The sequence below is a fragment of the Budorcas taxicolor genome, chromosome 11, assembly GCF_023091745.1.
Source record: "Budorcas taxicolor isolate Tak-1 chromosome 11, Takin1.1, whole genome shotgun sequence".
In the NCBI taxonomy this organism is placed as follows: domain Eukaryota; kingdom Metazoa; phylum Chordata; class Mammalia; order Artiodactyla; family Bovidae; genus Budorcas; species Budorcas taxicolor.
This window is the reverse complement of record NC_068920.1, coordinates 156,321,676-156,345,215: the sequence shown is the minus strand read 5'-3', so window position 1 is coordinate 156,345,215 and position 23,540 is coordinate 156,321,676. Positions and strand designations below refer to the sequence as shown.

Below are 23,540 nucleotides of genomic sequence, written 5' to 3'. Positions count from 1 at the left end.
AGCAATAAGAAGCCTGAGCACTCCACTGAGAGTAACCTCTGATCACCACAACCTGAGAAAGCCCGCACGCAGCAAGAAAGATCCAGTGCAGCCAAAAGTAAGCACTTTTTTTTAAAAGAAAAAATCTGACAGATGTGACTACATAAAATGAAAAACTGATAAGATGAATCAATCAAAGTTTGATACTAGGAACAAATTTGAAAGACAATGATAGTAGGAGAAAAATACATGTAACAAATATAACAGATGAAGAATTAATAAACAGAAAATATGAGAGATTCCTATAAATCTATAAATCAGTAAGAAAAAGCCAACCAAGTGAATCAACTGTAAAAAACAGGAAATTAATAGAAAAAGCACAAATGGCCAATGGACATGAAAAGGTGCTCAACCTTATTTACAGAACTGCAAATTTATACCACAAGCCCCTAGTTTGGAAAAATAAAAATAGGAATACTGATAATAAACAATGATGGTAAGGATGAGGGTAAGTAGAAACTTTTGTAAATCATTTACAGGGAGTATAGATAAACTGGTAAAGCATTTTTGAAAAGCTACTGATAGTAACTACTGATGCTAAAATTGTAAATGTACATATCTTTTGATCCATCAGTGCACACCTAGAGATGTATGTACCAGGACACTTAGCATTGCTTTACAAAGACAAAAAAACTGAGTTTTCATTTGCAGAACAAGGGGTTAACAAGCTACTTACTACCCAGCAGAAAAACAGCCACTGGAAAAAATGAGACTGATATACTTGTCCAGACATAACATGGAGAGATTTCTTATACATATTGTTAAGGAAAGAGGAAAGTCTAGCACTTATACAAATAATAACAACAACATACTAACAGCTACAGGCTACTCTATGAACATTATTAGCTCATTTAATCCTCACCAGGAAAGGATTAAACTGAGGAAAGTTCTGTTGTTGATCCCCACTTTAGAGACAAGGAAACTGAGGCACTAAGAGGTAGAACTCCGGGAGATGGTGATGGACAGGGAGGCCTGGCGTGCTGCGATTCATGGGGTTGCAAAGAGTCGGACACGACTGAGCGACTGAACTGAACTGAACTGAACTGAAGAGGTGGAGTATCCTGACCAAGGTCACTCAGCTAGTAAGTGGAGGAGCCAAGATCTGAACCCAGGTTGGAGAGTCTATGCTTCTGACCACTAAACTATACAGCCTCTCTCTATATATAAACAAGTATTTGCAAATTCACAAAAAAAGAATCGGAAGGATACAGACCAAACTGTTAACAATAGTTACTTGTTATTAAGGTAAAGCAATACTTCACAAATAATGCACTACTGCTGCTGCTAAGTCACTTCAGTTGTGTCCGACTCTGTGCGACCCCATAGATGGCAGCCCACCAGGCTCCCCCATCCCTGGGATTCTCCAGGCAAGAACACTGGAGTGGGTTGCCATTTCCTTCTCCAATGCATGAAAGTAAAAAGTGAAAGTGAAGTCGCTCGGTCTTGTCCGACCCTCAGTGACCCCATGGACTGCAGCCTTCCAGGCTCCTCCGTCCACGGGATTTTCCAGACAAGAGTACTGGAGTGGGGTGCCATTGCCTTCTCCGAAATAATGCGCTAGTTAATGAATAGAACTGGTTACTAGATCCCCTGGATGTCTGCCTATTCAAGAACCAGTGCAGATGCTCCCTTCAGGTCTCATCTCCCTTATCTGGAAACATCGTACCCACTCTCCCTTTCAGTGATTTGGATCTTTCAAAAACACAGCTCACCACCCACAGCTCTCAACTCCAGCCACGTCTCCTCTTCCCGATACACACCATCCTCACACAAACAGCCTCTTAACACTGTAAACATGGGCCACAAACCTTGAGAAAGGTGGCCCTGAAGCACTCTGAGTCTTGCAGGCATTAAGGAGTAACCCGACAAGTATTTCACAAGCACGCAATAGTGTATTTCTTGCCTATATATGTAATGTAAGGCTGGATCATGAATTTAGGGGGAAGATTTCTGACAGGCTTAGAAACAAACAGATTCTCTAGTTAACCCTGAATTAACATAAGATTAAAGTGAACCAGGACTTCCACTTCCAGGAGTATGGGAATAGATATACTTTTCCCTATTCCTCCTACGTACAACTGAAAACCCTGAACATTATATGAAACAAACAGTAAGTGGACTCTGAAAGGTGAGAGAAGAAGGCAAGCAGGTAGGGACCTCGGGACCCAAGGTACAACATGGTGGTAAGTTTCTGGGTTTCCGTCAGCCTGATACATCCCTGACTTGGAGCTAAAGAGGCCAGCAACCCGGAAACAGCAAGACACAGACCAAATATTGCCCCCCGCCCCTGCCAGCTGCTTTCTCTAGAGGGTCTCCTAGCAAGACAGACACTTTCAGGCAGTAACAGATTCCAGCCAAACACCACATAAAATACAGCGGCCCCACCCCTACTCATGCCAGCAAAACCAAGGTAGGGAGCCCAGACTTCCATCCTCACCAAGCTATAATGAGACATCCCCACACCTCAAGATGGTGCCAGGGAAGGCCAAGTAGGAAGCCAGGACTTTCACCATGATGATCTATCTACCATGGCCAGCTCCCCAGCCCTGTGATGTCAGTGGAGGCCACAGTGGGAGCTGTCATGAGAAACTCCTGCCAGGAAGGTTTAAGTGAGGCCTAGAGAAGGCAATGGCAACCCACTCCATTACTCTTGCCTGGAAGAGATCCAGGGACGGAGGAGCCTGCTGGGCTGCCGTCCATGGGGTCGCAGAGAGTCGGACTGAAGTGACTTAGCAGCAGCAGCAGCAGTAGGGAGTTAGACCGTCCCACCTCCATCCAGCAGCAACAAGGAGCCCCAACTCCTCAGGTGTCACCAAGGGGAGAAACTGGACTACTACTTCCTGTCAGGAATCAGAGCAATGTCAAAAGAAACCAGGTGAAATAGATTAAATAAAATCGAAAGTCATGTAGCATAGTACCCCAAATTTCTAGTCTCCTATCAAAACTCACTCATCAAAGAAAATCATCAAGAAACAGAAAGATCTCAAACTGAATACAAATTAAAAAATGAATATGCCAAGGTCATGATTACAGAGATGTCAGAATGACTGGAAAAATGTTTTTTAACATGCTTGGAGCAGATGAAAAGACAAAAACTCTCAGCAAAGAAACATAAAGTTTCATAAATAAATAGAAAATAAAAGAAGAACCAAAATGAAATTTTAGGACTGAAAAATATAATAACTGAAATCAATATAATAGATGGGCTCAACAGCAGAATAGAAGACAGAGAAGAAAGAATCAGTGAACTGAGAGAGAGTATAGAAATTACCCAATATGAACAACAGAGAGAAAACAGACTGAACAAAAAATGAACAGTTTCAGGACCCATGGGACTATAACAAAAGATCTAACATTCCCGCCATCAGAGTTCCAGGAGAGAAGAAAGAGGGTGAGGCTGAAAAAGAACTTAAAATAATGTCTAAAAACTTCCCCAAATTTAGCAACAGGCACAAATCCACAGAATCAAGAAGGTAAACAAACTTCAAACAGAATAAATCCACATAAATAAATCCAAATAAATCCACACCAAGACACATCACAGTCAAACGTCTGAAAAATTAGGACAAAGAAAAATTTTTGAAGAATTGAGAAAAAATGACACTTTACTTACAAGGGGAAGAACAATTTGAATGACTGCAGATTTCTGATTGGTAATCATAGTGGCCAGAAGGAAATGACATATCCTTTTTCAAGTGCTAAAAGAACTATCAACCCAGAATCCTATATCCAGTGAAATATCCTTCATGAATGAACAAGAAATAGAGACAGTCTCAGATAAAGAAAAACTAAGTGAATTTGTCTCCAGCAGACATACTCTAAAACATTAAAGGACACTCACTAAGCAGAAAAGAAATGATAAAAGAAGGAACTTTGAAACACTGGGAAGGAAGAAAAAAATATGCCAAGCAAAAATATGGGCAAATAAAGTAGACTTTTCACTCCTCTTGAATTTTAAAAATTATGTTTGATAATTAGAAACAAAAATGGTAACACTGCTGACATGGTTCTATATATATATATGTAGAAGAAATATTTAAGATAATATTTATAAACGAGGGAGAGTAAAAGTAGTCATGTATGAATGTGAGAGCTGGACCATAAGGAAGGCTGAGTGCCGAAGAATTGTAAGGAGATCAAACTAGTCAATCCTAAAGGAAATCAGTCCTGAATAATCACTGGAAGGACTGATGCTGAAACTGAAGCTCCAATACTTTGGCCACCTGATGTGAAGAGCTGACTCACTGGAAAGGACTCTGACGCTGGGAAAAACTGACAGCAAGAGGAGAAGCGGGAGACAGAGGACGAGATGGCTGGATGGCATCACGACTCAACAGCCCTAAGTCTGAGGAAACTCAGGGAGATAGCGATGGACAGGGAAGCCTGGTATGCTGCAGTTCATGGGGCCACAAACTGTCCGACAGGAATGACTTAGCGGCTGAACAACAACAACAGCAACAAAAGGATATGAGAGAGAGTGAAGGTCCCGCACTTCATATAAACCAGGAAAGTGATGTCACCAGGAGGCTGCTCCAAGGTACACACATAGATGCAAACAATGCAATGCCTAGAGCAACCTCTAAAAATGCTATACAGAGAAGTACACTCAAAAACACTCAGAGAAGCTAAAAATTAAATTCTAAAAAATGTTCAAGTATCTCACAGGAAGTCAGGAGAAAAATACAGGGGAAAAAACCTCTACAAAATAAAAAACACGTTTCAATGCCATTCTGCCAAATCATCCCACCAATATTGTAAAGTAATCAGCCTCCAACTAAAATAAATAAATTTAAATTTAAAAAAATAAAAAATAAAATGGCAGCTTTAAGCCTTACCATATCAGTAATTACACTAAATACAAACAGTCTTAATATACCAATTAAAAGACAGAGATTGGCAAAGGAGATTTAAATCTTTGATCAAATTTGTGACATCTACAAGAAACTTATTTCAAACATAATTCTATAGGCAAGTTGAAAGGATGGAAAAAGATATATTATGAAAGCTTTAATAAAAAGGAAGCAGGAGTAGCTATACTGATATCAGATAAAACAGACTTCAGAGCCAAGAAAATTACCAGATAGAAAGGGATATGATATAAAGATTAAATGGCCAATACACCAAAAAGACATAGCAATCCTAAATGGTAAGTGCACACCAAACAACAATGCTGAAAAATATGTGGAGAAAAAAACTGATACAAATGAAAGGAAAAAAAGATGATTCCAAAATTACAGTTTGAGACTTTCCTTTCTCAAAAATTAATAAAATAACTGGACAGAAAATTAGCAAGGATACAGAGAAACACAAACAGCACTATCAACCCAAAGGATCTAACTGATATTTAAAGAAAATTCCACTCAGTAACAGAAGACTACACAGTCTTTTCAAGTAACCATGAATGTATGCCAAAATGGACCATTTCATGGGCTATAAAACAAACCTCAACAAATTGAAAAGAACTGAAGTCATTCAGAGTGTGTTCGCCAATCACAGTGGAATCAAACTAGAAATCAATAACAGAAAGATTACAGAAAGTCTAAATTCCTAGAAACTAAACAACACAATTCTAAATAATCCATGGGTCAAAGAATTCTAAAGAGAAATTTAAAAATACATTGGAGAGAATGAAAACAAAAATAAAGCATATGATAATTCGTGGGATACAGCTTAAGCAGTGCTGAGAAGGAAATTCTTAGCACTAAATGCATATATTAGAAATGAAGAAGACTCTTAAATCAATAATCTAAGCTCCTACCTCAAGAATCGAGAAAAAGAGCAAAATAAACTTAAAGCAAGCAGAAGGAAAGTAATAATAAAGATAAAAGCAGAAATCAATGAACTTGAAAACAATATAGAAAATACAATGAAATAAATAAAAATTGCTTTAAATGTTAGTAAAACTGATAAACTTCTATCTAGGAAGACAGATAAAGAGAGAAGACAAATTATTAATATCGGAAACACAGAGTATTATTATAGACTTTGCAGACATCAAAAGGATAATAAAGGAATGCTACGAACAATTCTACACACGTAAATTTGGCAAATTGGATGAAATAGGTCAAGTCCTTGAAAAACACAAATTATCACAACTTACCCAATATGAAATACATTATGTGAATAGCCCTATAACTAGTAAGAAAACAGAATTCATCATTTAAACACTTAAAAGAAAGTAATCTCCAGATCCAGACCTCACTAGACAATTTGACCTAATGTTTAAAGTCTATCCAAGCCTCTTATCCTCATCCGTCAGAGGGCAGGCAGAATGAAAACCACAATCAGAGAAAACTAGCCAAAATGATCACATGGATCGCAGCTTTCTGTAACTCAATAAAACTATGAGCCATGCCATGTAGGGCCACCCAAGACAGACAGGGTCATGGTAGAGAGTTCTGACAAAACGTGGTCCACTGGAAAAGGGAACAGCAATCCACTTCAGCATTCTTGCCTTGAGAACCCCATGAACAGTATGAAAAGGCAAAAAGATATGACACTGAAAGATGAACACCCCAGGCTGGTAGGTGCCCAATATGCTCCCGGGGAAGAGCGGAGAAATAGCTGCAGAAGGAATGAAGAGGCTGAGCCAAAGCTGAAATGATGTGAGGAGTCAACTCATTGGAAAAGACCCTGATGCTGGGAAAGACTGAGAGCAGGAGGAAAAGGGGGCAACAGAGGATGAGATGGCTGGATGGCATCATCGACTCAATGGACATGAGTTTGAGCAAACTCGATGGTGAAGGACAGGGAAGGCTGGTTTGCTGCAGTCCCTGGGGTCGCAGAGTCGGACACAACTGAGTGACTGAACAATAACAACATTTTATTAACACCAACTCTACATAATCTCTTCCAGAAAATGGAACAGGAGGGAGCACTTTTCAATTCATTTTATGAATCCAGTATTACCAAACCAGATAAAAATGGTACAAAAAGGAAACTACAGATAAACATCCCTCATGAATACAGAGTCAAAAACCCTAAACAAAATATTAGGAAAGAAAATTCAGTAATACACCATGACTAATTGGGACTTATTCAAGGGATGCAAGGCTGGTTCATTCTTTAAAGATCAATGTAATTCACCATGTTAACAGGCTAAAGGAAAAAAATCACATGATATATTAATCAATGCAAAAAAGGCATTTGACAAAATTCAATACCCATTCATAATAAAAATTCTTAGAAAAACAGGAAAAGAAAGAAACTTTCTCAACTTGATAAAGAGCATCTATAAAAAATAAAACCCCACAGCTAATGTCATACTTAATGGTGAAAGACTGAATGCTTTCCCACTATGATCAAGAATAAAGCAAATATGTTTACTCTTACCATTCTTATCAAAATAGTGCTAGAAGTTCTAGTCATTACAATAAAGCAAGAAAGAGAAATAAAAGACATACTGGCTAGAAAGGAAAAAAGGATGACGTGACAGTCTACGGAGAAATCCAAGGAATATACGTTAATAAATGAGTTCAGCAAGGTCTTAAAATTCAGCAAAAACAAACACACAAAACTCAATTTTACTGCAATATTTCTATGTAACAGCAACGAACACATGGACATCGAAATTAAAAATACAATTCCACTAACAATTGTTCAAAATAATAAAGCACTGAGGCTTAAATCAACCAAAACACATACAAAGCTTATCTGCTTGAATCTACAAAATGCTGCTGAAAGTAATTTTTAAAGTAATAAATGAATGGAAAGACATACTATGTTCACGACTTGTAAGACATAACATAATAAAGATATGAAGTCTCCTTAAATTTACAAATTTAAGGCTGTGATAATGTGATTTATAATAAAAGATACATCTTTGGTCTTCACCCGCAGTTTCTGGCTCACAGCTCCCCAAAACTTTGGAATCTCCTGAATAATAACAGCAATGGGAGCATCTTTTGTCATAACATATATTTTAAAAAGAAATTTTGGCCCTGCCATGCAGCATGCAGGATCTTATTTCCCCAACCAGGGAGCAAATCCATGGCCCCTACAGTGTAAGTATGGAGTCTCAGCCGTGGGACTGCCAGGGAAGTCCCTTGTCAGAATATTCGGTCTCTTCTACTTAGTTCCTGCAATCACTTCAGAGCCATGAAAGTGAAGTATGTGTCTTGTTATTCATAACAAGTCCCTTTTCACAACTGGGTTAATGTTAATGTGGTAACTTCTGGAAAGCACCTAAAGGTGGGGGCTGGTTGCCAGGGAAACCAACCATGAATAAAGGGTTGGAACTTTCAGTCCTATTCCTTGATTTCCAGGAAGGGGAGAGGGACTAGAGGTTGAATCAGTTACCAATGGGCATCAGTTCAATCAGGCATACCCATGTAAGGAAACATCCATAAAAACCCAAAAGGATGAGGTTCGGAGAGCTTCCGGGTTGGTGAACATAGGGGATTTGGGGAGAGTTGCATGCTAGGAAAAACAGCATGGAAGGTCCTCACCCTTTCCATATACCCTGCTCTATAAATTCTGCCATCTGGCTGCTCCAGCGGTATAGCCTCTCATAATAAACCAAGGACCTAGTAAGTAAAACGTTTCTCTGAGTTCTGTAAGTCACTTTAGCAAAGTAATTGAACCTAAGGAATGATGTCATTGGAACCCCTGAACTACAGCCAATTGGTTAGACACACAGGTGACAATCCGGGCTGGTGATTAGCACCAAAGTTTGGTGGGGGGGCCAGTGCAGTGCTCTTAACCTGTGGACTCTGATGCTATTTCCAGGTAGACAATGTCAGAACTGTTCAACTATAGGGCACCTACAGGTGGTGTCTGAGAACTGCTTGTTATTGATATAGGGAACCACCTCCCTGTTGGTCCACAGCCCCTTTCACACATTAATTCCCATCTAAACTCCAATAAGGTTATTCTAAAATTTATATGGAAAGACAAAGGAACTTGAATAGCTAAAAACAATACCTTAAATGAAGTATAAAGCTGAAGAAAACATTTTACCCAATTTCAAAACTTACTATAAAGCTACAACAATCAATACTGAGTGGTATTGGCAGAGGGCTAGACACACAGAATAAAACTGAATGGTGAGTCACACAAATATGCCCGATTGATTTTTTTTTATAAAGGTTCAAAAGCAATTCAACTTTCAACAAATGGTACAGGACCAGCTGTTCATGCATTGAGGACAATAAGAACTCTGACCTAAATCCACACCTTATACAAAAACTAAATCAAAATTTAACACAGACTTGTTAAATGTAAAACTGTAAAACATGTAGAAAAAATATAAGAGAAAATCTCTAGGATCCAGGGCTAGACTAAGAGTTCTAAGACTTAACACCAAAAATATGATTGATAAACTGATACACTGGATTTCATCAAAATTTAAAGCTTTTGCTCTATATAAGATCCTGATAAGATAAAAAGACAAGTGAAAACTAGAAGAAAATGTTTCCAAACAACAAGACTCACATCTATAATATACAAAGAACTCTTAAAACTCAACGGTAAAAACCAAACAATCCAATCAGAAAATGAGTAAGAAATGAAGCAACATGTCACTGAAGAAACAGAGATGGCAGATAAGCACGAGAAAAGATCTTTAACCTCATTAGCCACTGCTGCTGCTGCTGCTGCTAAGTCGCTTCAGTCGTGTCCGACTCTGTGCAACCCCATAGACGGCAGCCCACCAGGCTCCCTCGTCCCTGGGATTTTCCAGGCAGGAACACTGGAGTGGGTTGCCATTTCCTTCTCCAATGCATGAACGTGAAAAGTGAAAGGGAAGTCGCTCAGTCATGTCTGACTCTTCGCGACCCCATGGACTGCAGCCTACCAGGCTCCTCCATCCATAGGATTTTCCAGGCAAGAGTACTGGATGGAGTAGGGTGCCATTAGCCACTAGATGAACACAAATGAAAACCAAACGAGTTATTACCACAACCCTATCAGAATGGCTAACAACAACAACAACAAAGGCTGTCAGTAAAAGATGCTGGAAAAGAAGTGGCAAACTGGTAGAAATGTAAAAGGTTACCAGCCACCCAGGAAAGCAGTTTGGCATTTTCTTACAAAACTGAATATCCAACTACCATATGAGCAGCAAGTACACTCCTAGGCATTTATCCCGGAGGAATTAAAGGGCACGTTAACACAGAAACCTGTGCACAAGCATTTATAGCAGCTTTAATCATGATAGCTCCAAATTGGATAAACAACCAAGATGTCCTTCAATGGGTAAATCGTTAAACAATTTGCGCTGCAATCGTATCAATTAAATCTATGCAGCAATAAAAAGGAACAAACTATTGACATACACAATAGATTTTCTAGATGAAATCTCCAGAGAGTTATGCTGAGTTTTTGAAAACATAACAAAAAAACTTGCAAGATACTACATGGTATATGATTCCATTCATATAACATTCCTGAAAAGACAAAATTATAGAAATGGAGAACAAATTAGTGGTTGTCAGTGGTTAAAGAGGAGTTAGTTAATTCCTAGAGACGGAACACAATTTGATATGCAAACCAACCAATCCTGAGGCCATATGCCCACCTGCCCTCTTTTCTCAGGCTCCTTCAGTCTGAAACTCTCTCTCTGCCCTAAATCACCCCAAGGCCAGCTATCTGACAACTAAGGCCACCCTGAAAGCCCAGAGCAAGCTGAAATTATGTAAACTAGACAATCCTAAATCTGCTTATGCTGCCTTGCCTTGCCTTCCCCACAGAAACCACAAAGGAGGCTCTTGCCCAGGCCTGCTCCTCCCTCCCTCTGCCTGCTGACCAACCCCTGGTGCCTCCCCGTGTGGCCCCCCATGGAGTGGAGGGATCCCTCCTCTTAAACTATGAGAATAAATTATCCTTCCAGTGGCAGTGTTCTGCTGATCTGCTGGCCTCACCACACCCGAATAAAAATAAAATCCCGGGTAGTACATTTTGGAAGTGAAATGTTCTGTATTTTGACCGTATCCCTGTCCATATCCTGGTTATGATGCTCTACTAGAGTTTCCAAGATGTTACCACTGGGGGGAAACAGGTTAAAAACAAGCTCTCCCAATAGTATGTCTTACAAACGCATGTGAATCTATCTCAAAATTAAAAGTTTGCCTGAAAAAAAATGAAAGAAAGATTAAAGCAAATTCCTCTTCTTTCCCATTAATCCACTCTGTGAGGTTTCTTTGTCAGGAGCCTTTGTTAATGGGGAACAGGAGGTTGCAGCGAGCAGGATGGAGTGCCAGCACGCTGCAGTGGCCCCCAGGTCCTCTCTCCTTTCCCACTGATCCCACTATGGAACAAGTCATTAGCGAGAATAAAGTCTTTGGGTCAAAACCAAAATGCATACTTGGTTGGGGAGAGCAGCCTACAAGGAGGCAATTTAAGCCAGGATCTCTGAGAGTCATCCTGACAACAGCAATGCTTGCCTTGCACACCCCTCCTGGAAGCCAGGCATGTGTGCATGTAAGTGGCCCTGCCCAGCCGCCCGGTACAGCTCCACTGGCCAGGCACCCGGGAAGGTGCAGGGATGATGCTGTTACCGAAGCTGGCTAATCCAGACCACAGGAAACAAAGGCCCAAGGGCTGGCCATAAAGTCACCTTCTGTGTTTTCAGTGAATCTCAGTTTCATGTTATTTTCCCACAAAACAAAAGGGAGGAACACCTGGTGCCTTTTATGAAAACTAGCTCTGGTTCTGAAAATGAACCAGCGTGTGGTGGGACTCGGATCTGCGGTCATTTCCGCCCTTGGGAGCAGGCCCTGGGTAGCGAAGTCACATGGGGCAGGAGGTGGGGGCAGTGGGAAGAGGCTGCCGCACCTGCTTCTGCATCTGCCTCATGGAGCCAGAGCTTCGGGGGCGGGGAGGAGGGCGCGGCCCTCCTGTCCTCTGGCCCCGAGGCTTGGGGTGGTCCTCCTGCCTGGCTCGGACCTCCCCACATCAGCTTTCTGGAGACTCACGTGACAGCTGTGCTCAGGTCGGATGTGTGATTCCGTTCCATAGTTTCCACCTGATATCTACCATATGCTTTTAATTAGACATCATGACCATCCTCGCATGCCTTTCACTGACTTTTTAAAGTTTCTTGAGCTGTATATAAAAATACCAATGTGCTTGAATTAGGCTTCAGCACTTGGCGAATTATTTCTTTCTTTCTCCACTTTTGTAGGTTGAACTTCACTTGCAGGTTTAAACTCATCCTTCTCTATGGCACTAGACAACAGTCCACAGCCCCGGAGGGGGAGCTGACCTCTTTTAGCACCCCCCAAACCCCTCTCATTTGGCAGTTTAAACATCAGAATCTTTGAATAATTTCCCATTATTTAGGAAATCTCAAATATATAAACTATACAGGTCCAGCAGTTTATAAGAAATGTTTTGCTGTTTAATCAGTCCCAGAAATAAATGGGAGTGTTGAGAGAAAGGAAGTAGGAGAAGAGGAAGCACAGAAGAAATGGGAAGTAAAGACCCAGGGGAGGACGGGGCCATGCACAGCCCTCGGGGGCCCATTTGCTGGTCAGAGGCCACGACCAAGGCTGGCTTCCCAGCATGCAGCCCTGGGAAGGACCAAGAATGACACAAACACAACCTCCTGGGACATCTTTGGTGGTCCACTGAGTAAGAATCTGCCTGCCAATGCAGGAGACACAGGTTCCATCTCTAGTCTGGGAAGATCCCACAAGCCAAGGGGCAGCTAAGCCAGTGCACCACAGCTACTGAGCCTGTGCCTTCGAGTCTGCGTCCCCCAACAAGAGAAGCCACCGCAATGAGAAGCCCACAGCCCACAACAAAGAGAAGCCCCGGCTCACCGCAACTAGAGCAAGCTGGCAGGCAACAAAGAAGGTCTAGCACAGCCAAAACATTCACTAATTTTAAAGACACATGACTTCCTGGGCTTTTCTCTGACCAGCCTCTGGACACCAATTCCTCGGCTCCTCGGGGGCCTTGCTTCATCAGACAGCTATCACCGACAAAATACACTCAACACCTGCACACCCTTAAACAAAGGCAAGAAGACTCCTGATCCCAAGGCATCCTCTAGCTGCCACCTTCCCTTCTTTAAGGCATCTATGCCCACACCTCCCACTTCAGGTGGACCCTTCGAGCCCACTGGCAGTCTTCTGAGCCACCACGAAGTTCATAAGCACCTTCTAGTAACTGAGCCCAATAGAAACAGTTCAGCCTCATTTTATTTACCCCTTAAAGAGCTTTGACTAATACTGACCACCCCTTCTAGAAATACTCATTTCCCTCCCCCTCCCCACCCCCCGTCGTTTCTTACTAATTTTCCATCCACCTCTCTGGATGCTCAGCCCCAGCCCCCCCGAGTGCCTCCTTCCCCCTACCCCTAACTGGTGATGCTGCAGTGGACTCAGACTGGAGTCTGAGATGACAGGACCGTCTCCATGATGCCACAGGGTCTGCCATGTGATGATAACACTCAGACATCTCCCCGGACTTCAGACCTAGGGCTGCTCAACATCCCTACCCACATATCACATGAGCACCTCAAGCTCAGTGTGTCTAAAACTGAACCAACGGTCCCCCTCCACCCTCAATCTTCCTGGTTATCTATGTCCCCATCTCAACAGAGAGCATCAACATCCCCCCAGCTGCTCAGTAAGACAACTGAACCAACAGTCCCCCTCCACCCTCAATCTTCCTGGTTATTTATGTCCCCATCTCAACAGAGGGCATCAACATCCCCCCAGCTGCTCAGCAAGACGCCCTTCGTGTCGCTCTGGTCCTTCCCTTTCTTCGCCTCTGCACCCATCTCCCAACGTTCAGCCTACGTTTTTTTCTGTGAAAGAATGTGCATTTGGGTCCCCAGGCCGCATGTTCCCAAGTCCCTCCATTGTTAGTAGGTTAGGTTTCTACCCTCTCACCCTACACCAACACAGACCCTACAAACTGAGCCCCCTGACTCAATATCTATGCCCTCCAATCACTTCTCCTTCTACACACATCAAGGAAACTTTTAAAAACACAAATGCAAGAACCTTTTTCTTAAAGTTCCTAATGACTCCTACCGCCCTCAGAATAATGGCCAATGCCTCTGTGTCGCTTATAATCCTCTGGTGTGACGTGACCTCATCCACCCCCACTACCTCATCTCTCACCTCTCCCCTTTCACATGATGGAACCCCTCCCAGGATACTGGAATTCCCGGGGCTTCTGCACAATAGTAGGGGGTCAACAAACACGTGAGAAGCAATAAACGCATAACATCAGGAAAAGCCTCACCAAGGAGCTTTCAAACTGGGCTCTGAAGGATGAGAAAAATTTTATCCAAAAAGGTGGGAGCACAGGAATTTTGAAAATCTGGGCCAAGTGGGTTCAAGGGTTTGATGGTACAAAGTTGCTCCTTATTCCAAATGTGAGAAACTAGAGGTTTGATGAGGTTGGAGGAGGAGAAAGTAGAAGGAAGTGAGACTGGAAGACACATGTGCCAAGTTAAAGGATTTGGGTATCTGTCCTCTCTCTGGTTGTCTGAGAGGAGGATGCTCTTCGGGAGAAGATCCATGGCCACCACTTACTGCTTACTGCCCAGGCCCTCACCCCCGGAGGTCTGCCTGGACTTCCTGGTGACGGGAAACTGGACACAGAGTCTGAAGGGAGAGGGACTTGATCAATTCATCCCCCAGCCCCCAAATTTCACTTTACTCAACACTTGCTTGAGTGAGAACAGAAACCTAAAATGTAACAACATTTTTCAAAAACAATAGGCAACACTTACCAAGTTTAAAATGTGAACACTCTGACCCAGTAATTTCAACCTATTATTCTATGGCACTAATAGGATGGCCATGCCAAAATACAGACACAAGGGTGTTGTTTATTGCATTAAAAACAAAAATGGGAACAAATTCAATATTCTCCAATATTGAACTATTAGCCAAATTTTGGCGAGCATGTGTGCTAAGTCACTTCAGTCCTGTCGACTCTTTGCGACACTATGGACCGTAACCTGCCAGGCTCTTCTGTCCAGGAGATTCTCCAGGCAAGAATCCTGGAGCGGGTTGCCATGCCCTTCTCCAGGAGAATCTTCCCAACCCAGGGACTGAACCCACTCCTCTCATGTCTCCTGTATTGGCAGGCAGCTTCTTTACTGCTAGCACTACCTAGGAAACAGCCAAACAATAAATATGCATTATTAAGAGTAGCTGATACTTCTATATAGACTGATATTGAGCTAAGCCCACAATAAAACTTTTAAGTTATGAGCGTATAAATGGTACCATCTCATTTGTATTTTTTACAAACCCACAAACACATACACACATCCCCTGAGACTTTCTAAACTCTAAATCAGGACACGTCAAAAATTAACAGGAAAAGCTAGTACAGCCCTTCCTGAGTTAGACTTGTGGGGTCCATAGGTACATATTATTTAAGAATGACTTAACTTAGACCAGCAGTTCTCAAAGTGTGGCCCCTGAACCAGCAGCATCAACATCAGTGGGCAATCAGTTAGAATGCAAGCTCTCAGCCCCACCCCAGACCTCCTGCAGCAGGAATCCGGGGTGTGGGGTTCTCCAGAGGACTGAGGCCCTCCAAAGCGTGAGAACCCCCGACCTGCGCGTCTGGGAATAGTCTTTGAACCAGGTGATAAACTGTCACTTCTGGGCCAACTATGCCACAAAGACTCCCATTTGCACACAGGGCTTCTTAGGAAGGGAAGGAAGGAGCTCTTAGAGCACAGTGAAGAAAAAGAAAAAAAAATCTCCAAGTCTCTCGGAGGCCAAGACTCAGTTTGGCTGGGCCCCCACACCTGGCAGTTCTAAACGCCACTGTCAGGGAGAACGAAGGTAGCCAGGAGAGGGCAGAGGCTGGGCACGGAGGGGCCAGAGGATAGACCTGGGCCTTGGCAGCAACGTTCTAGATCTGAGCCTGTGGCTGCCGGGCAGGAAGAGGAGGCTATTTCAGAGGCAGCTGCAGAAACAGGGACGGTAAACTGAGAAGTTTAGCAAGTGATCTCCAGCCCCTACCTGAGGAACCACCCCCTGACTGGCAGAGAAATTGTCAAATTCAATTTTTATAAACAAACACTTGGCATCTTTTACTTCAAGCAGCACCAGCGCCTCTGCTCATTTTAAAATGGTTGTGCCACTGAGGGTCAGCGGTCCATCTGGCGTCCTCTCTCGGGTCTGTGTGTCACGGTACTTAGCGTGCTCTGAGTGCACGGAGGGATTAGGCCTCCAGCACATGCTGGAGAGGCCCCGGCCGTAGTCTGCAGCACAGCCTCCTTTGGCCACTGCACTTCTGTCTCGGCATCTCTGCAGCCTGGCCGTCGCCAAAAGCCTGGCACTTCGGTTCAGATGTCAACCTCCCACTAAACTCTGGATAAAGGGAAGGGGGGTGTCCTCCCCATCCCCCTTGAACTCAGGGTCAGACCTCTGAGGAGGCAGATGCTTGTCTGAGAAGAGTCTGGCGGTCAGCACAAAGACAGGACTCCTGCATCTCTCCCCGGAAGGGCTTTCGGAGAAGCTCGGACACTCAGTCTTGGCGTGTGGAGGCTGGGTAATTGCCGAGCTGACCCTCTGGAGCCTCCTGGCCTGCTCACCTTTCACGATGATGCCTGGTGCGGCCCCACCGTGAAATGTGCTTATTAATCTCACTCATTTGACACCGCGCTCTTCTGCCCTGAGCTCGACGTTAGGAGAAAATGATAGGGATAGATTCTGCTCCTGTCAGACTCACCAAGACTTCCAGAAAACCAGACTATCAAAGGCCATCTGCCGCCCACTCGCCCGGCATTCACAGTGACCCCAAAGGGGCCAGCAGAATGTTAAAGACACAGATCCATACGAGGGAACAGCCAGAAGACCCAGGTTTCCACCTCCCCCCAGCCCTGCCCCCCACCCGGAGAGTCACCCTGGAGACGGTCCTCCCAGAGACAGGCACGCACCAAGCCCCTGCCCTGATTCACGACTCGCTGCTTCATATCTAATTCATCAAAAGACACTTGGGCTTCTCAAATAAGGAACATTTTTATTAGCTTCCCCAAGAGTTTTATGGCACAAAGCCATACCTAATGATTCTATTTTATGGCAAGTTATACATTCAAACAGTGCTTTGAAGTCAGGCAGCAGGTAAGACTCAAATCTTTGTCAAAAAAAAAAAAAGATTCCCCCGTTCGTTCACTTTAAAAATGTTTATAAGCTTTCCAGCAGCTGGGAAAGTGATGTGGAGGATTGTAACAGGCTCCCCCTTCCTCACATGGGAGCCAGCGTGGGCTGACGCGACAGGCACTGTTCACCACGGGGCTGATTTTGCCTGCCTGCCCCCTCTGCCTGGGGACTTGTGCAAGTCTGAACACGTTTTTGGCTGTCACAGCTTGGGGGTTGGGGCTGTCAGCATCGAGCAGGAAGAGGCCAGGGATGCTGTCCCCGCCATGCACGAGACCACCCCATCACATACTACTATCTGATCACCTGGCCCAAGATGTCGGTAATACCAAGGGTGAGAAACCCTGCCGTAGGGCTTCTTCTGGACTAGGCAAGGCATGCCCCTCCCAACTCACACCTCACATCAGACACTGATTTTATCACTGTGCCAGGTTTTCAGTGCTGACGAATGAGACTTCTTTTACTCTTCTGTATTCTGGGTATACATTTTCAATGAGCAAGAATAAAACGTCATCCCAAACAAAATCAGCTCAGTTCAGTTCAGTCTCTCAGTCGGGTCCGACTCTTTGCGAACCCATGAACCGCAGTATGCCAGGCCTCCCTGTCCATCACCAACTCCCGGAGTCCACCCAAACCCATGTCCATTGTGTCAGTGATGCCATCCAACCATCTCATCCTCATCAAACAAAATAAGGAAAGTGAAAAATAAGACCACTTAGGGGCTTCCCTGGTGGCTCAGTGGTAAAGAATCCACCGGCCAATGCAGGAGACACAGGTTCGAGCCCTGATCCGGGAAGATCCCACATGCCACGGGGCAACTAAGCCTATGTGCCACGGCCACTGAAGCCTGCATGCCCCAGAGCCTGTGCCCTGCTACAAGCGAAGCCATGCAGTGAGACGCCCTCGCACCACAGCTAGAGAGTAGCCCCCTCTGACCGTAACTAGGAAAAACCCTTCACACAGCAATGAAGATCGAGCACAACCAAAAATAAATACATAGATAATGATAATCTTTAAAAAGTCCACCTTAGAAGTTCAGAACACATGACAATAGTCACTGTTAACTAAAGCCTCCCAATAGTTCCTCTGCACATTTTAAGCCCCACCCAAGTTGGAATTTATCTACTGAAAAAACAATATAATTAATCCGAGTCATCGGTACTACTGAACATCAGCACAGACCTGTGCTGAAAAGCAAAGCGAATTGTCTACTAAATTGTGGTGATGCGGTCATCCACTCCCAGGCGCTGGGCCTCCATTCCTTCCCTTCTCGGAGCTTGTGTTCTCCTGATCAGCACAGTGGAAGGAAGGCAACTTGCCCTCCCACCCTCCAGGGAATTGTGAGAGCCAGCTGAGTTCATGGGTGGGAAAAACTGCTTTGTAAACTGTAAGAAGCTATATAAACGCATGTCAATATATTTTTAACATTTATACAAGACAATCTGTGACAACCAAGGGTCTTTCAGATGCTTAGATTCTTTTCACGAAATGTCACAACTAAAAAGGACTTTGGAAATCAACTAATTCAATCCCTTAATTTTACAGAATGTGAAGATGACCATCACAGAGGTCAAGCGACCCAGCTAAGGCCAAGCAACAGCCCAGATGGGCTCAGGTCCAGCCAGGACACTCCCCACACCTTGCCGCTGGTGATGCTTTCGCTTCCTGTTTAAGTTCTTAGAGTGCAGAAACACATCTTACACACAACATTCAGAGGGTCTTGAACAATGGAAACAAATATTTGCCAAATCAGTGAATCTTGACTCACCACATCGTAGCCTGTCGGGGCTCGGTTCCGAGAAGCCACCACCCCGACTCCTGTGATGGGATCCATTGACGTCTCTGGCAAGGCTTCCGAAAGGTCTTTGACTTCAGGCATGGTGGCTTGCTCCTGATTCCAAAAAGGAAAAAGAAAGCGCAAAATTCAAATGGAGCATTTAAAGCGAGCAATACAAAGTCTCAAACAGAACCAGAATCCTGGGGCAAATATCTGGAACTTAGCTTGGACCAGCTAAGGGAGCCCTGGCTTTACCTGACCCTTTTCTTAGATCAAGAATTCACGCAGGGATTTTCCCGGTGGTCCCTGGTGGCTCAGAGGTTAAAGCGTCTGCCTCCAATGTGGGAGACCCGGGTTCGATCCCTGGGTCGGGAAGATCCCCTGGAGAAGGAAATGGTAACCCACTCCAGTATTTTTGCCTGGAGAATCCCATGGACGGAGGAGCCTGGTAGTCCACGGGGTCGCAAAGAGTCAGACACGACTGAGCGACTTCACTCACTCACTCACTCACTCCAGTGCCTAAGACTCTGCGCTCCCAAACCCAGGAGGCCTGGGTTCGATCCCTGGTCAGGGAACTAGATCCCACATGCCACAACTAAGAGTTCGAATGCTTCAACAAAGATCAAAGATCCCATGTGCCCCAGCTAAGACCTCGCACAGCCAAATACATAAACAAATATTCTATTAAAAAAAAAAAAAGAATTCAAGTCATCTCCAGCCCCTGCTTTTCTCAAGTTAGTTTTGAACACTCTCCCATCCTGCTGTCTGACTTCTGGACAGATACCAGCAGCTTCTCTGAGGATAAATCATCCATGGTTAAATCTAGCAACACCTTCCATCTCTCCCCCTCACAGCATCTTCTGGCAGAATAACAGCCCTCCAAATCCACAGCCATGACTACATCCAAGGGTGGGCTGTTGGGGGGACAGAGCTTTGTGAACACATAGAGGAAAGTGCTCTCGCCATGGAGGACACAGCAAGGCAATGGAGTCCAGGCTCCATGACTTACAGCTGGTGAGCAGGCAAGCAAAGGTTCAGGACACTGACAGCTGCAGAGCCGCTGTGAGAACTAAGGGAATCCCGTAAACGAAGGGCCTGGAGAGGTTCCCTGGCACACAGTAGGCCCTCAATGAAATGCAGACGAGAAGGGTAGGTGAGGGACACAAAGATCCAGTGTAATCGGCCAGAAACATGGCTACTGCTGTTTCCAAGAGGACTGGTGGGTCCCTTTGTTGTGTTTAATCCTAGGGTCATGTGGACACTTACTCAAAGCTAAACACTAACAATGACTGTAATTCTTGTCGGACACTGGGAGAAAGGGAGGGAAATGAAATTATTATTCTGCTGCTGCCTGCCTCCTGATGTGACCGGAGGAGACCAGCAGAATATAGAGAGCACTGGGTCTGGGCAGCTCGAATGGCAGTGCACCAGAAAGCATATAAAATGGTAACACCTTATGCAAATGGCTTCTAGAGCTTTTTCAAAGGACCAGCAGTGGAAAACAGCAAGTTAAATTCTACCTCCTTCTGCAGCGATTACACTCCACTGGCTGTAGGTCTGTCAGATCTCTCAAGGCTGGTTACTGCTGCTAAAGCAAACCAAACACTCTTGTCTAACTAGGCAGCCAGTAGGAATATTGTAAGTTCTCAGCCTAGAATCAGAAAAGGCAGAGGACGTTAAAAATGACTACAGCCTCCTCCGTAGAAACCACCAGAGGGCTGTATGCAAGTCACCATGTAATCAGCATTCCCTGGAACCCACAAAAGGCTCCGGAAACAGGCCCGTCAGTGCCAGGGAGCTAATTCCCCGATCAAGGCTAGGAAGCGCCTGGCAGCAGCCACAGTCTCAGCTTCTGTTTATGACAAAAGCCAAACTAAGTTAAACCTTACTTAATTCTACTGAAAATAAGCTTCTGGAAGTAAAGGGCAGAGGGGGTCAGGACACCACACCGAATCACTGAATCATTTTCTATTTTAAGATCTCATTTACCAGGCAGGTTTATCTGCATAAAGCACAGGACTCAATGCTTCCTGCACACAGTAGGCACTAAGTGAATATTTACTGAATGAATCCGCAGGGATGCCCCCAATCAGGAAGGTTGAGAATTCACTCTCTGCACCAGCGGAATCCAAAGCAAACCCTGATCAAAAAGTACTTCATTTGGAAAACTCGGTATTCTTGGTTAACATGGAAATAACATCGCTGCCGTTAGCAAAATACTGGTATACCTGCTGTTGGTTACCGAAATGCTTTGCAATTAACAACTCATTAACAGAAGGCACTGAATTCTGCCAGTGCTAAAATATCATGCTGTGAATTTAATAAAGAGCATGAGACGTAAGTTTTATTATTATTAAGATAGTGCTGCCTCTACTATCTGAGGTGGGGGGGTGGGGAGCATGGGAATAAATAAGAAATATTTTATACGCTGAGAGATGCCCCATCCTCGGGTCACTGCATCCCGGTCCAGGTACCAACCGCCCTCCTCTGCTCTGCAGCGCGAGCAAGTTGCAGGAGCAGGGAAGGCTGACGCCGCTGCTCCCACAATGCACCGGGCAGCCGGGCACCGGGCCCCAAGATGGCTGCGGGCAGCCTCCCGAGCAGACAAAGGAGCCGGCCGGCGGGCGGTGGGCCTGCAGGCTGGGAGGATGCGGCGGGCAGGGCATTAGCACGGAGCATCTCAGATGCACGCCTCCCCCCCTCACACACACACCCCCAGTGGCAGTGCCCTGGGGGATCCAGCAGCCTTTGTGAAATACAGACAAATGACTCCTCGCCGGGGCGGCGGAGGAAAGCGCCACCACCAGCAAAGGAAGCTTTTAATGAGAAACGCCCAAGATATCCATGGCAGAGGCAATCACTCAGAGCCGCTTGCCCTGAATTACATATTTTCTGACTGCAAATTACTCTTAACAGCGTCTCTACCGTCACTTCAATTGACCTTCCTCACAAAAGGCCATTTATTAACTAGCACTCGGCGCTCCCTGGGCTGCGCGGAACCTCCGGCCCGAAGGGTATGGCACCGCAGCGGCCGCGGCTGCCCGGGTCACAAGCCAGGCCTCGGCGAAGGGGAGAAGAGGCCATTAATGGGGTGGGGGTGGGGGGGGGGGTAGCGGCAGAGCAGAGCTTCCTGGGGAGAGGGGCAGAGAGCGGGGTTGTTTAAGACCACCATTAACCTGTCTGGCAAGACGCTGACGCTGGGCTGAAGCAGAAAATGCCAGGCGTGCTTGCAACAACGGGCGTCTTCCTCAGCTCTCTTTGCCCAGCCTAGCATCCACCTCCAGCTCCCAATTCTAGCTGCACACAGAAAGCATTAACACACCTCCCCGCATCTGAGCAGTGCCCTGCAATTACCAAAAAAGCTTTCTCCAAAAAAGCTCACACCAAACCTAGGAAGGGGACTGGAGCATATTAATCCCTGTTTTAGAGGAAAGAAACAGAGGGCTGGAGTTCTCAGACGCCGTGGGCTGGCAGAAGGCAGAGCCCCAGGGGCCTCTGACCCTCCCTCCCCAATCTGGTGTACTTTCCACACACTGGGCAGAGAGAGACCCAACTTCCCATCCCATACCTGATCAAGAAAGTGCTCTCAGCACCAATTATATTTTAAAATGCCAAAGCTCTCCTTTCTCTAGCAGTAATCCAGTAAGTGAAGTGAGGGGGAGAACAGTATTGAGAGATACAAGTAACATGGGATTAATTTTTCTCACACCTCAGTTTCAAGATGCAACATTTCCCTCATAAATAATTTACAGCAATAAATATGAGCTAAGGCCATGTTTGTGTAGGACAGAGGTAAAATTAGGCCTAATGAGGGAGACCCGCGTGCTGCACAGGAGGGAACAGGGTGATCTACAGCATGATGTGAACACAACAGCACATGGGGGGGGGGGGGTGCCCTCCATTACCAACTGCAAGTTCCAGGGCCAACGGAGTTGGAGGCAGGGGATGGGGGAAACTTCTACTGCCCAGGCTGTGGCTGCAAGGAGGGTCCCTAGAGGAAAGACCAAAAGTTTACTCGATGTTTTAGATGACAAGATAACAGAGACTGAGATTTCTGAGAACTCTAGAAAGGAGCCAACCTGAAGCTAAGTGGATTTTCAGGAAATGTTAGGGGAGGAATGACGATGGTAGCAGCACCTGGGAGTCATGTCTGATCTCGGGCAGGGTCGGAAGAGTAGAGAGTACCCTGGCAGCACTGACCTTGACCTAGTCCTCCTAGCTTAACCTCACAGGTCGTTTGGTCCCTGTCTATCCCGAGACAGGGATCAAGACCATCCCCATGGAAAAGAAATGCAAAAAAGCAAAATGGCTGTCTGGGGAGGCCTTACAAATAGCTGTGAAAAGAAGAGAGGCGAAAAGCAAAGGAGAAAGGGAAAGATATAAGCATCTGAATGCAGAGTTCTAAAGAATAGCAAGGAGAGATAAGAAAGCCTTCTTCAGCGATCAATGCAAAGAAATAGAGGAAAAGAACAGAATGGGAAAGACTAGAGATCTCTTCAAGAAAATGAGAGATACCAAGGGAACATTTCATGCAAAGATGGGCTCGATAAAGGACAGAAATGGTCTGGACCTAACAGAAGCAGAAGATATTAAGAAGAGGTGGCAAGAATACACAGAAGAACTGTACAAAAAAGATCTTCACG

At 44.8% G+C, this 23,540-nt stretch overlaps 1 protein-coding gene across 2 annotated transcripts in view; it reads right to left on the bottom strand.

Moving 5' to 3' along the window:
• The window catches only part of MVB12B (multivesicular body subunit 12B), a 200,200-nt gene that overhangs the window by 164,620 nt on the left and 12,040 nt on the right, over positions 1 to 23,540 (bottom strand). For both annotated transcript variants that reach the window (XM_052648784.1, XM_052648785.1), the window contains exon 2: positions 18,889 to 19,011. In XM_052648784.1, coding sequence (XP_052504744.1) covers positions 18,889 to 19,011 — 123 coding nt within the window. The remainder of the gene's footprint in view (positions 1 to 18,888; positions 19,012 to 23,540) is intronic.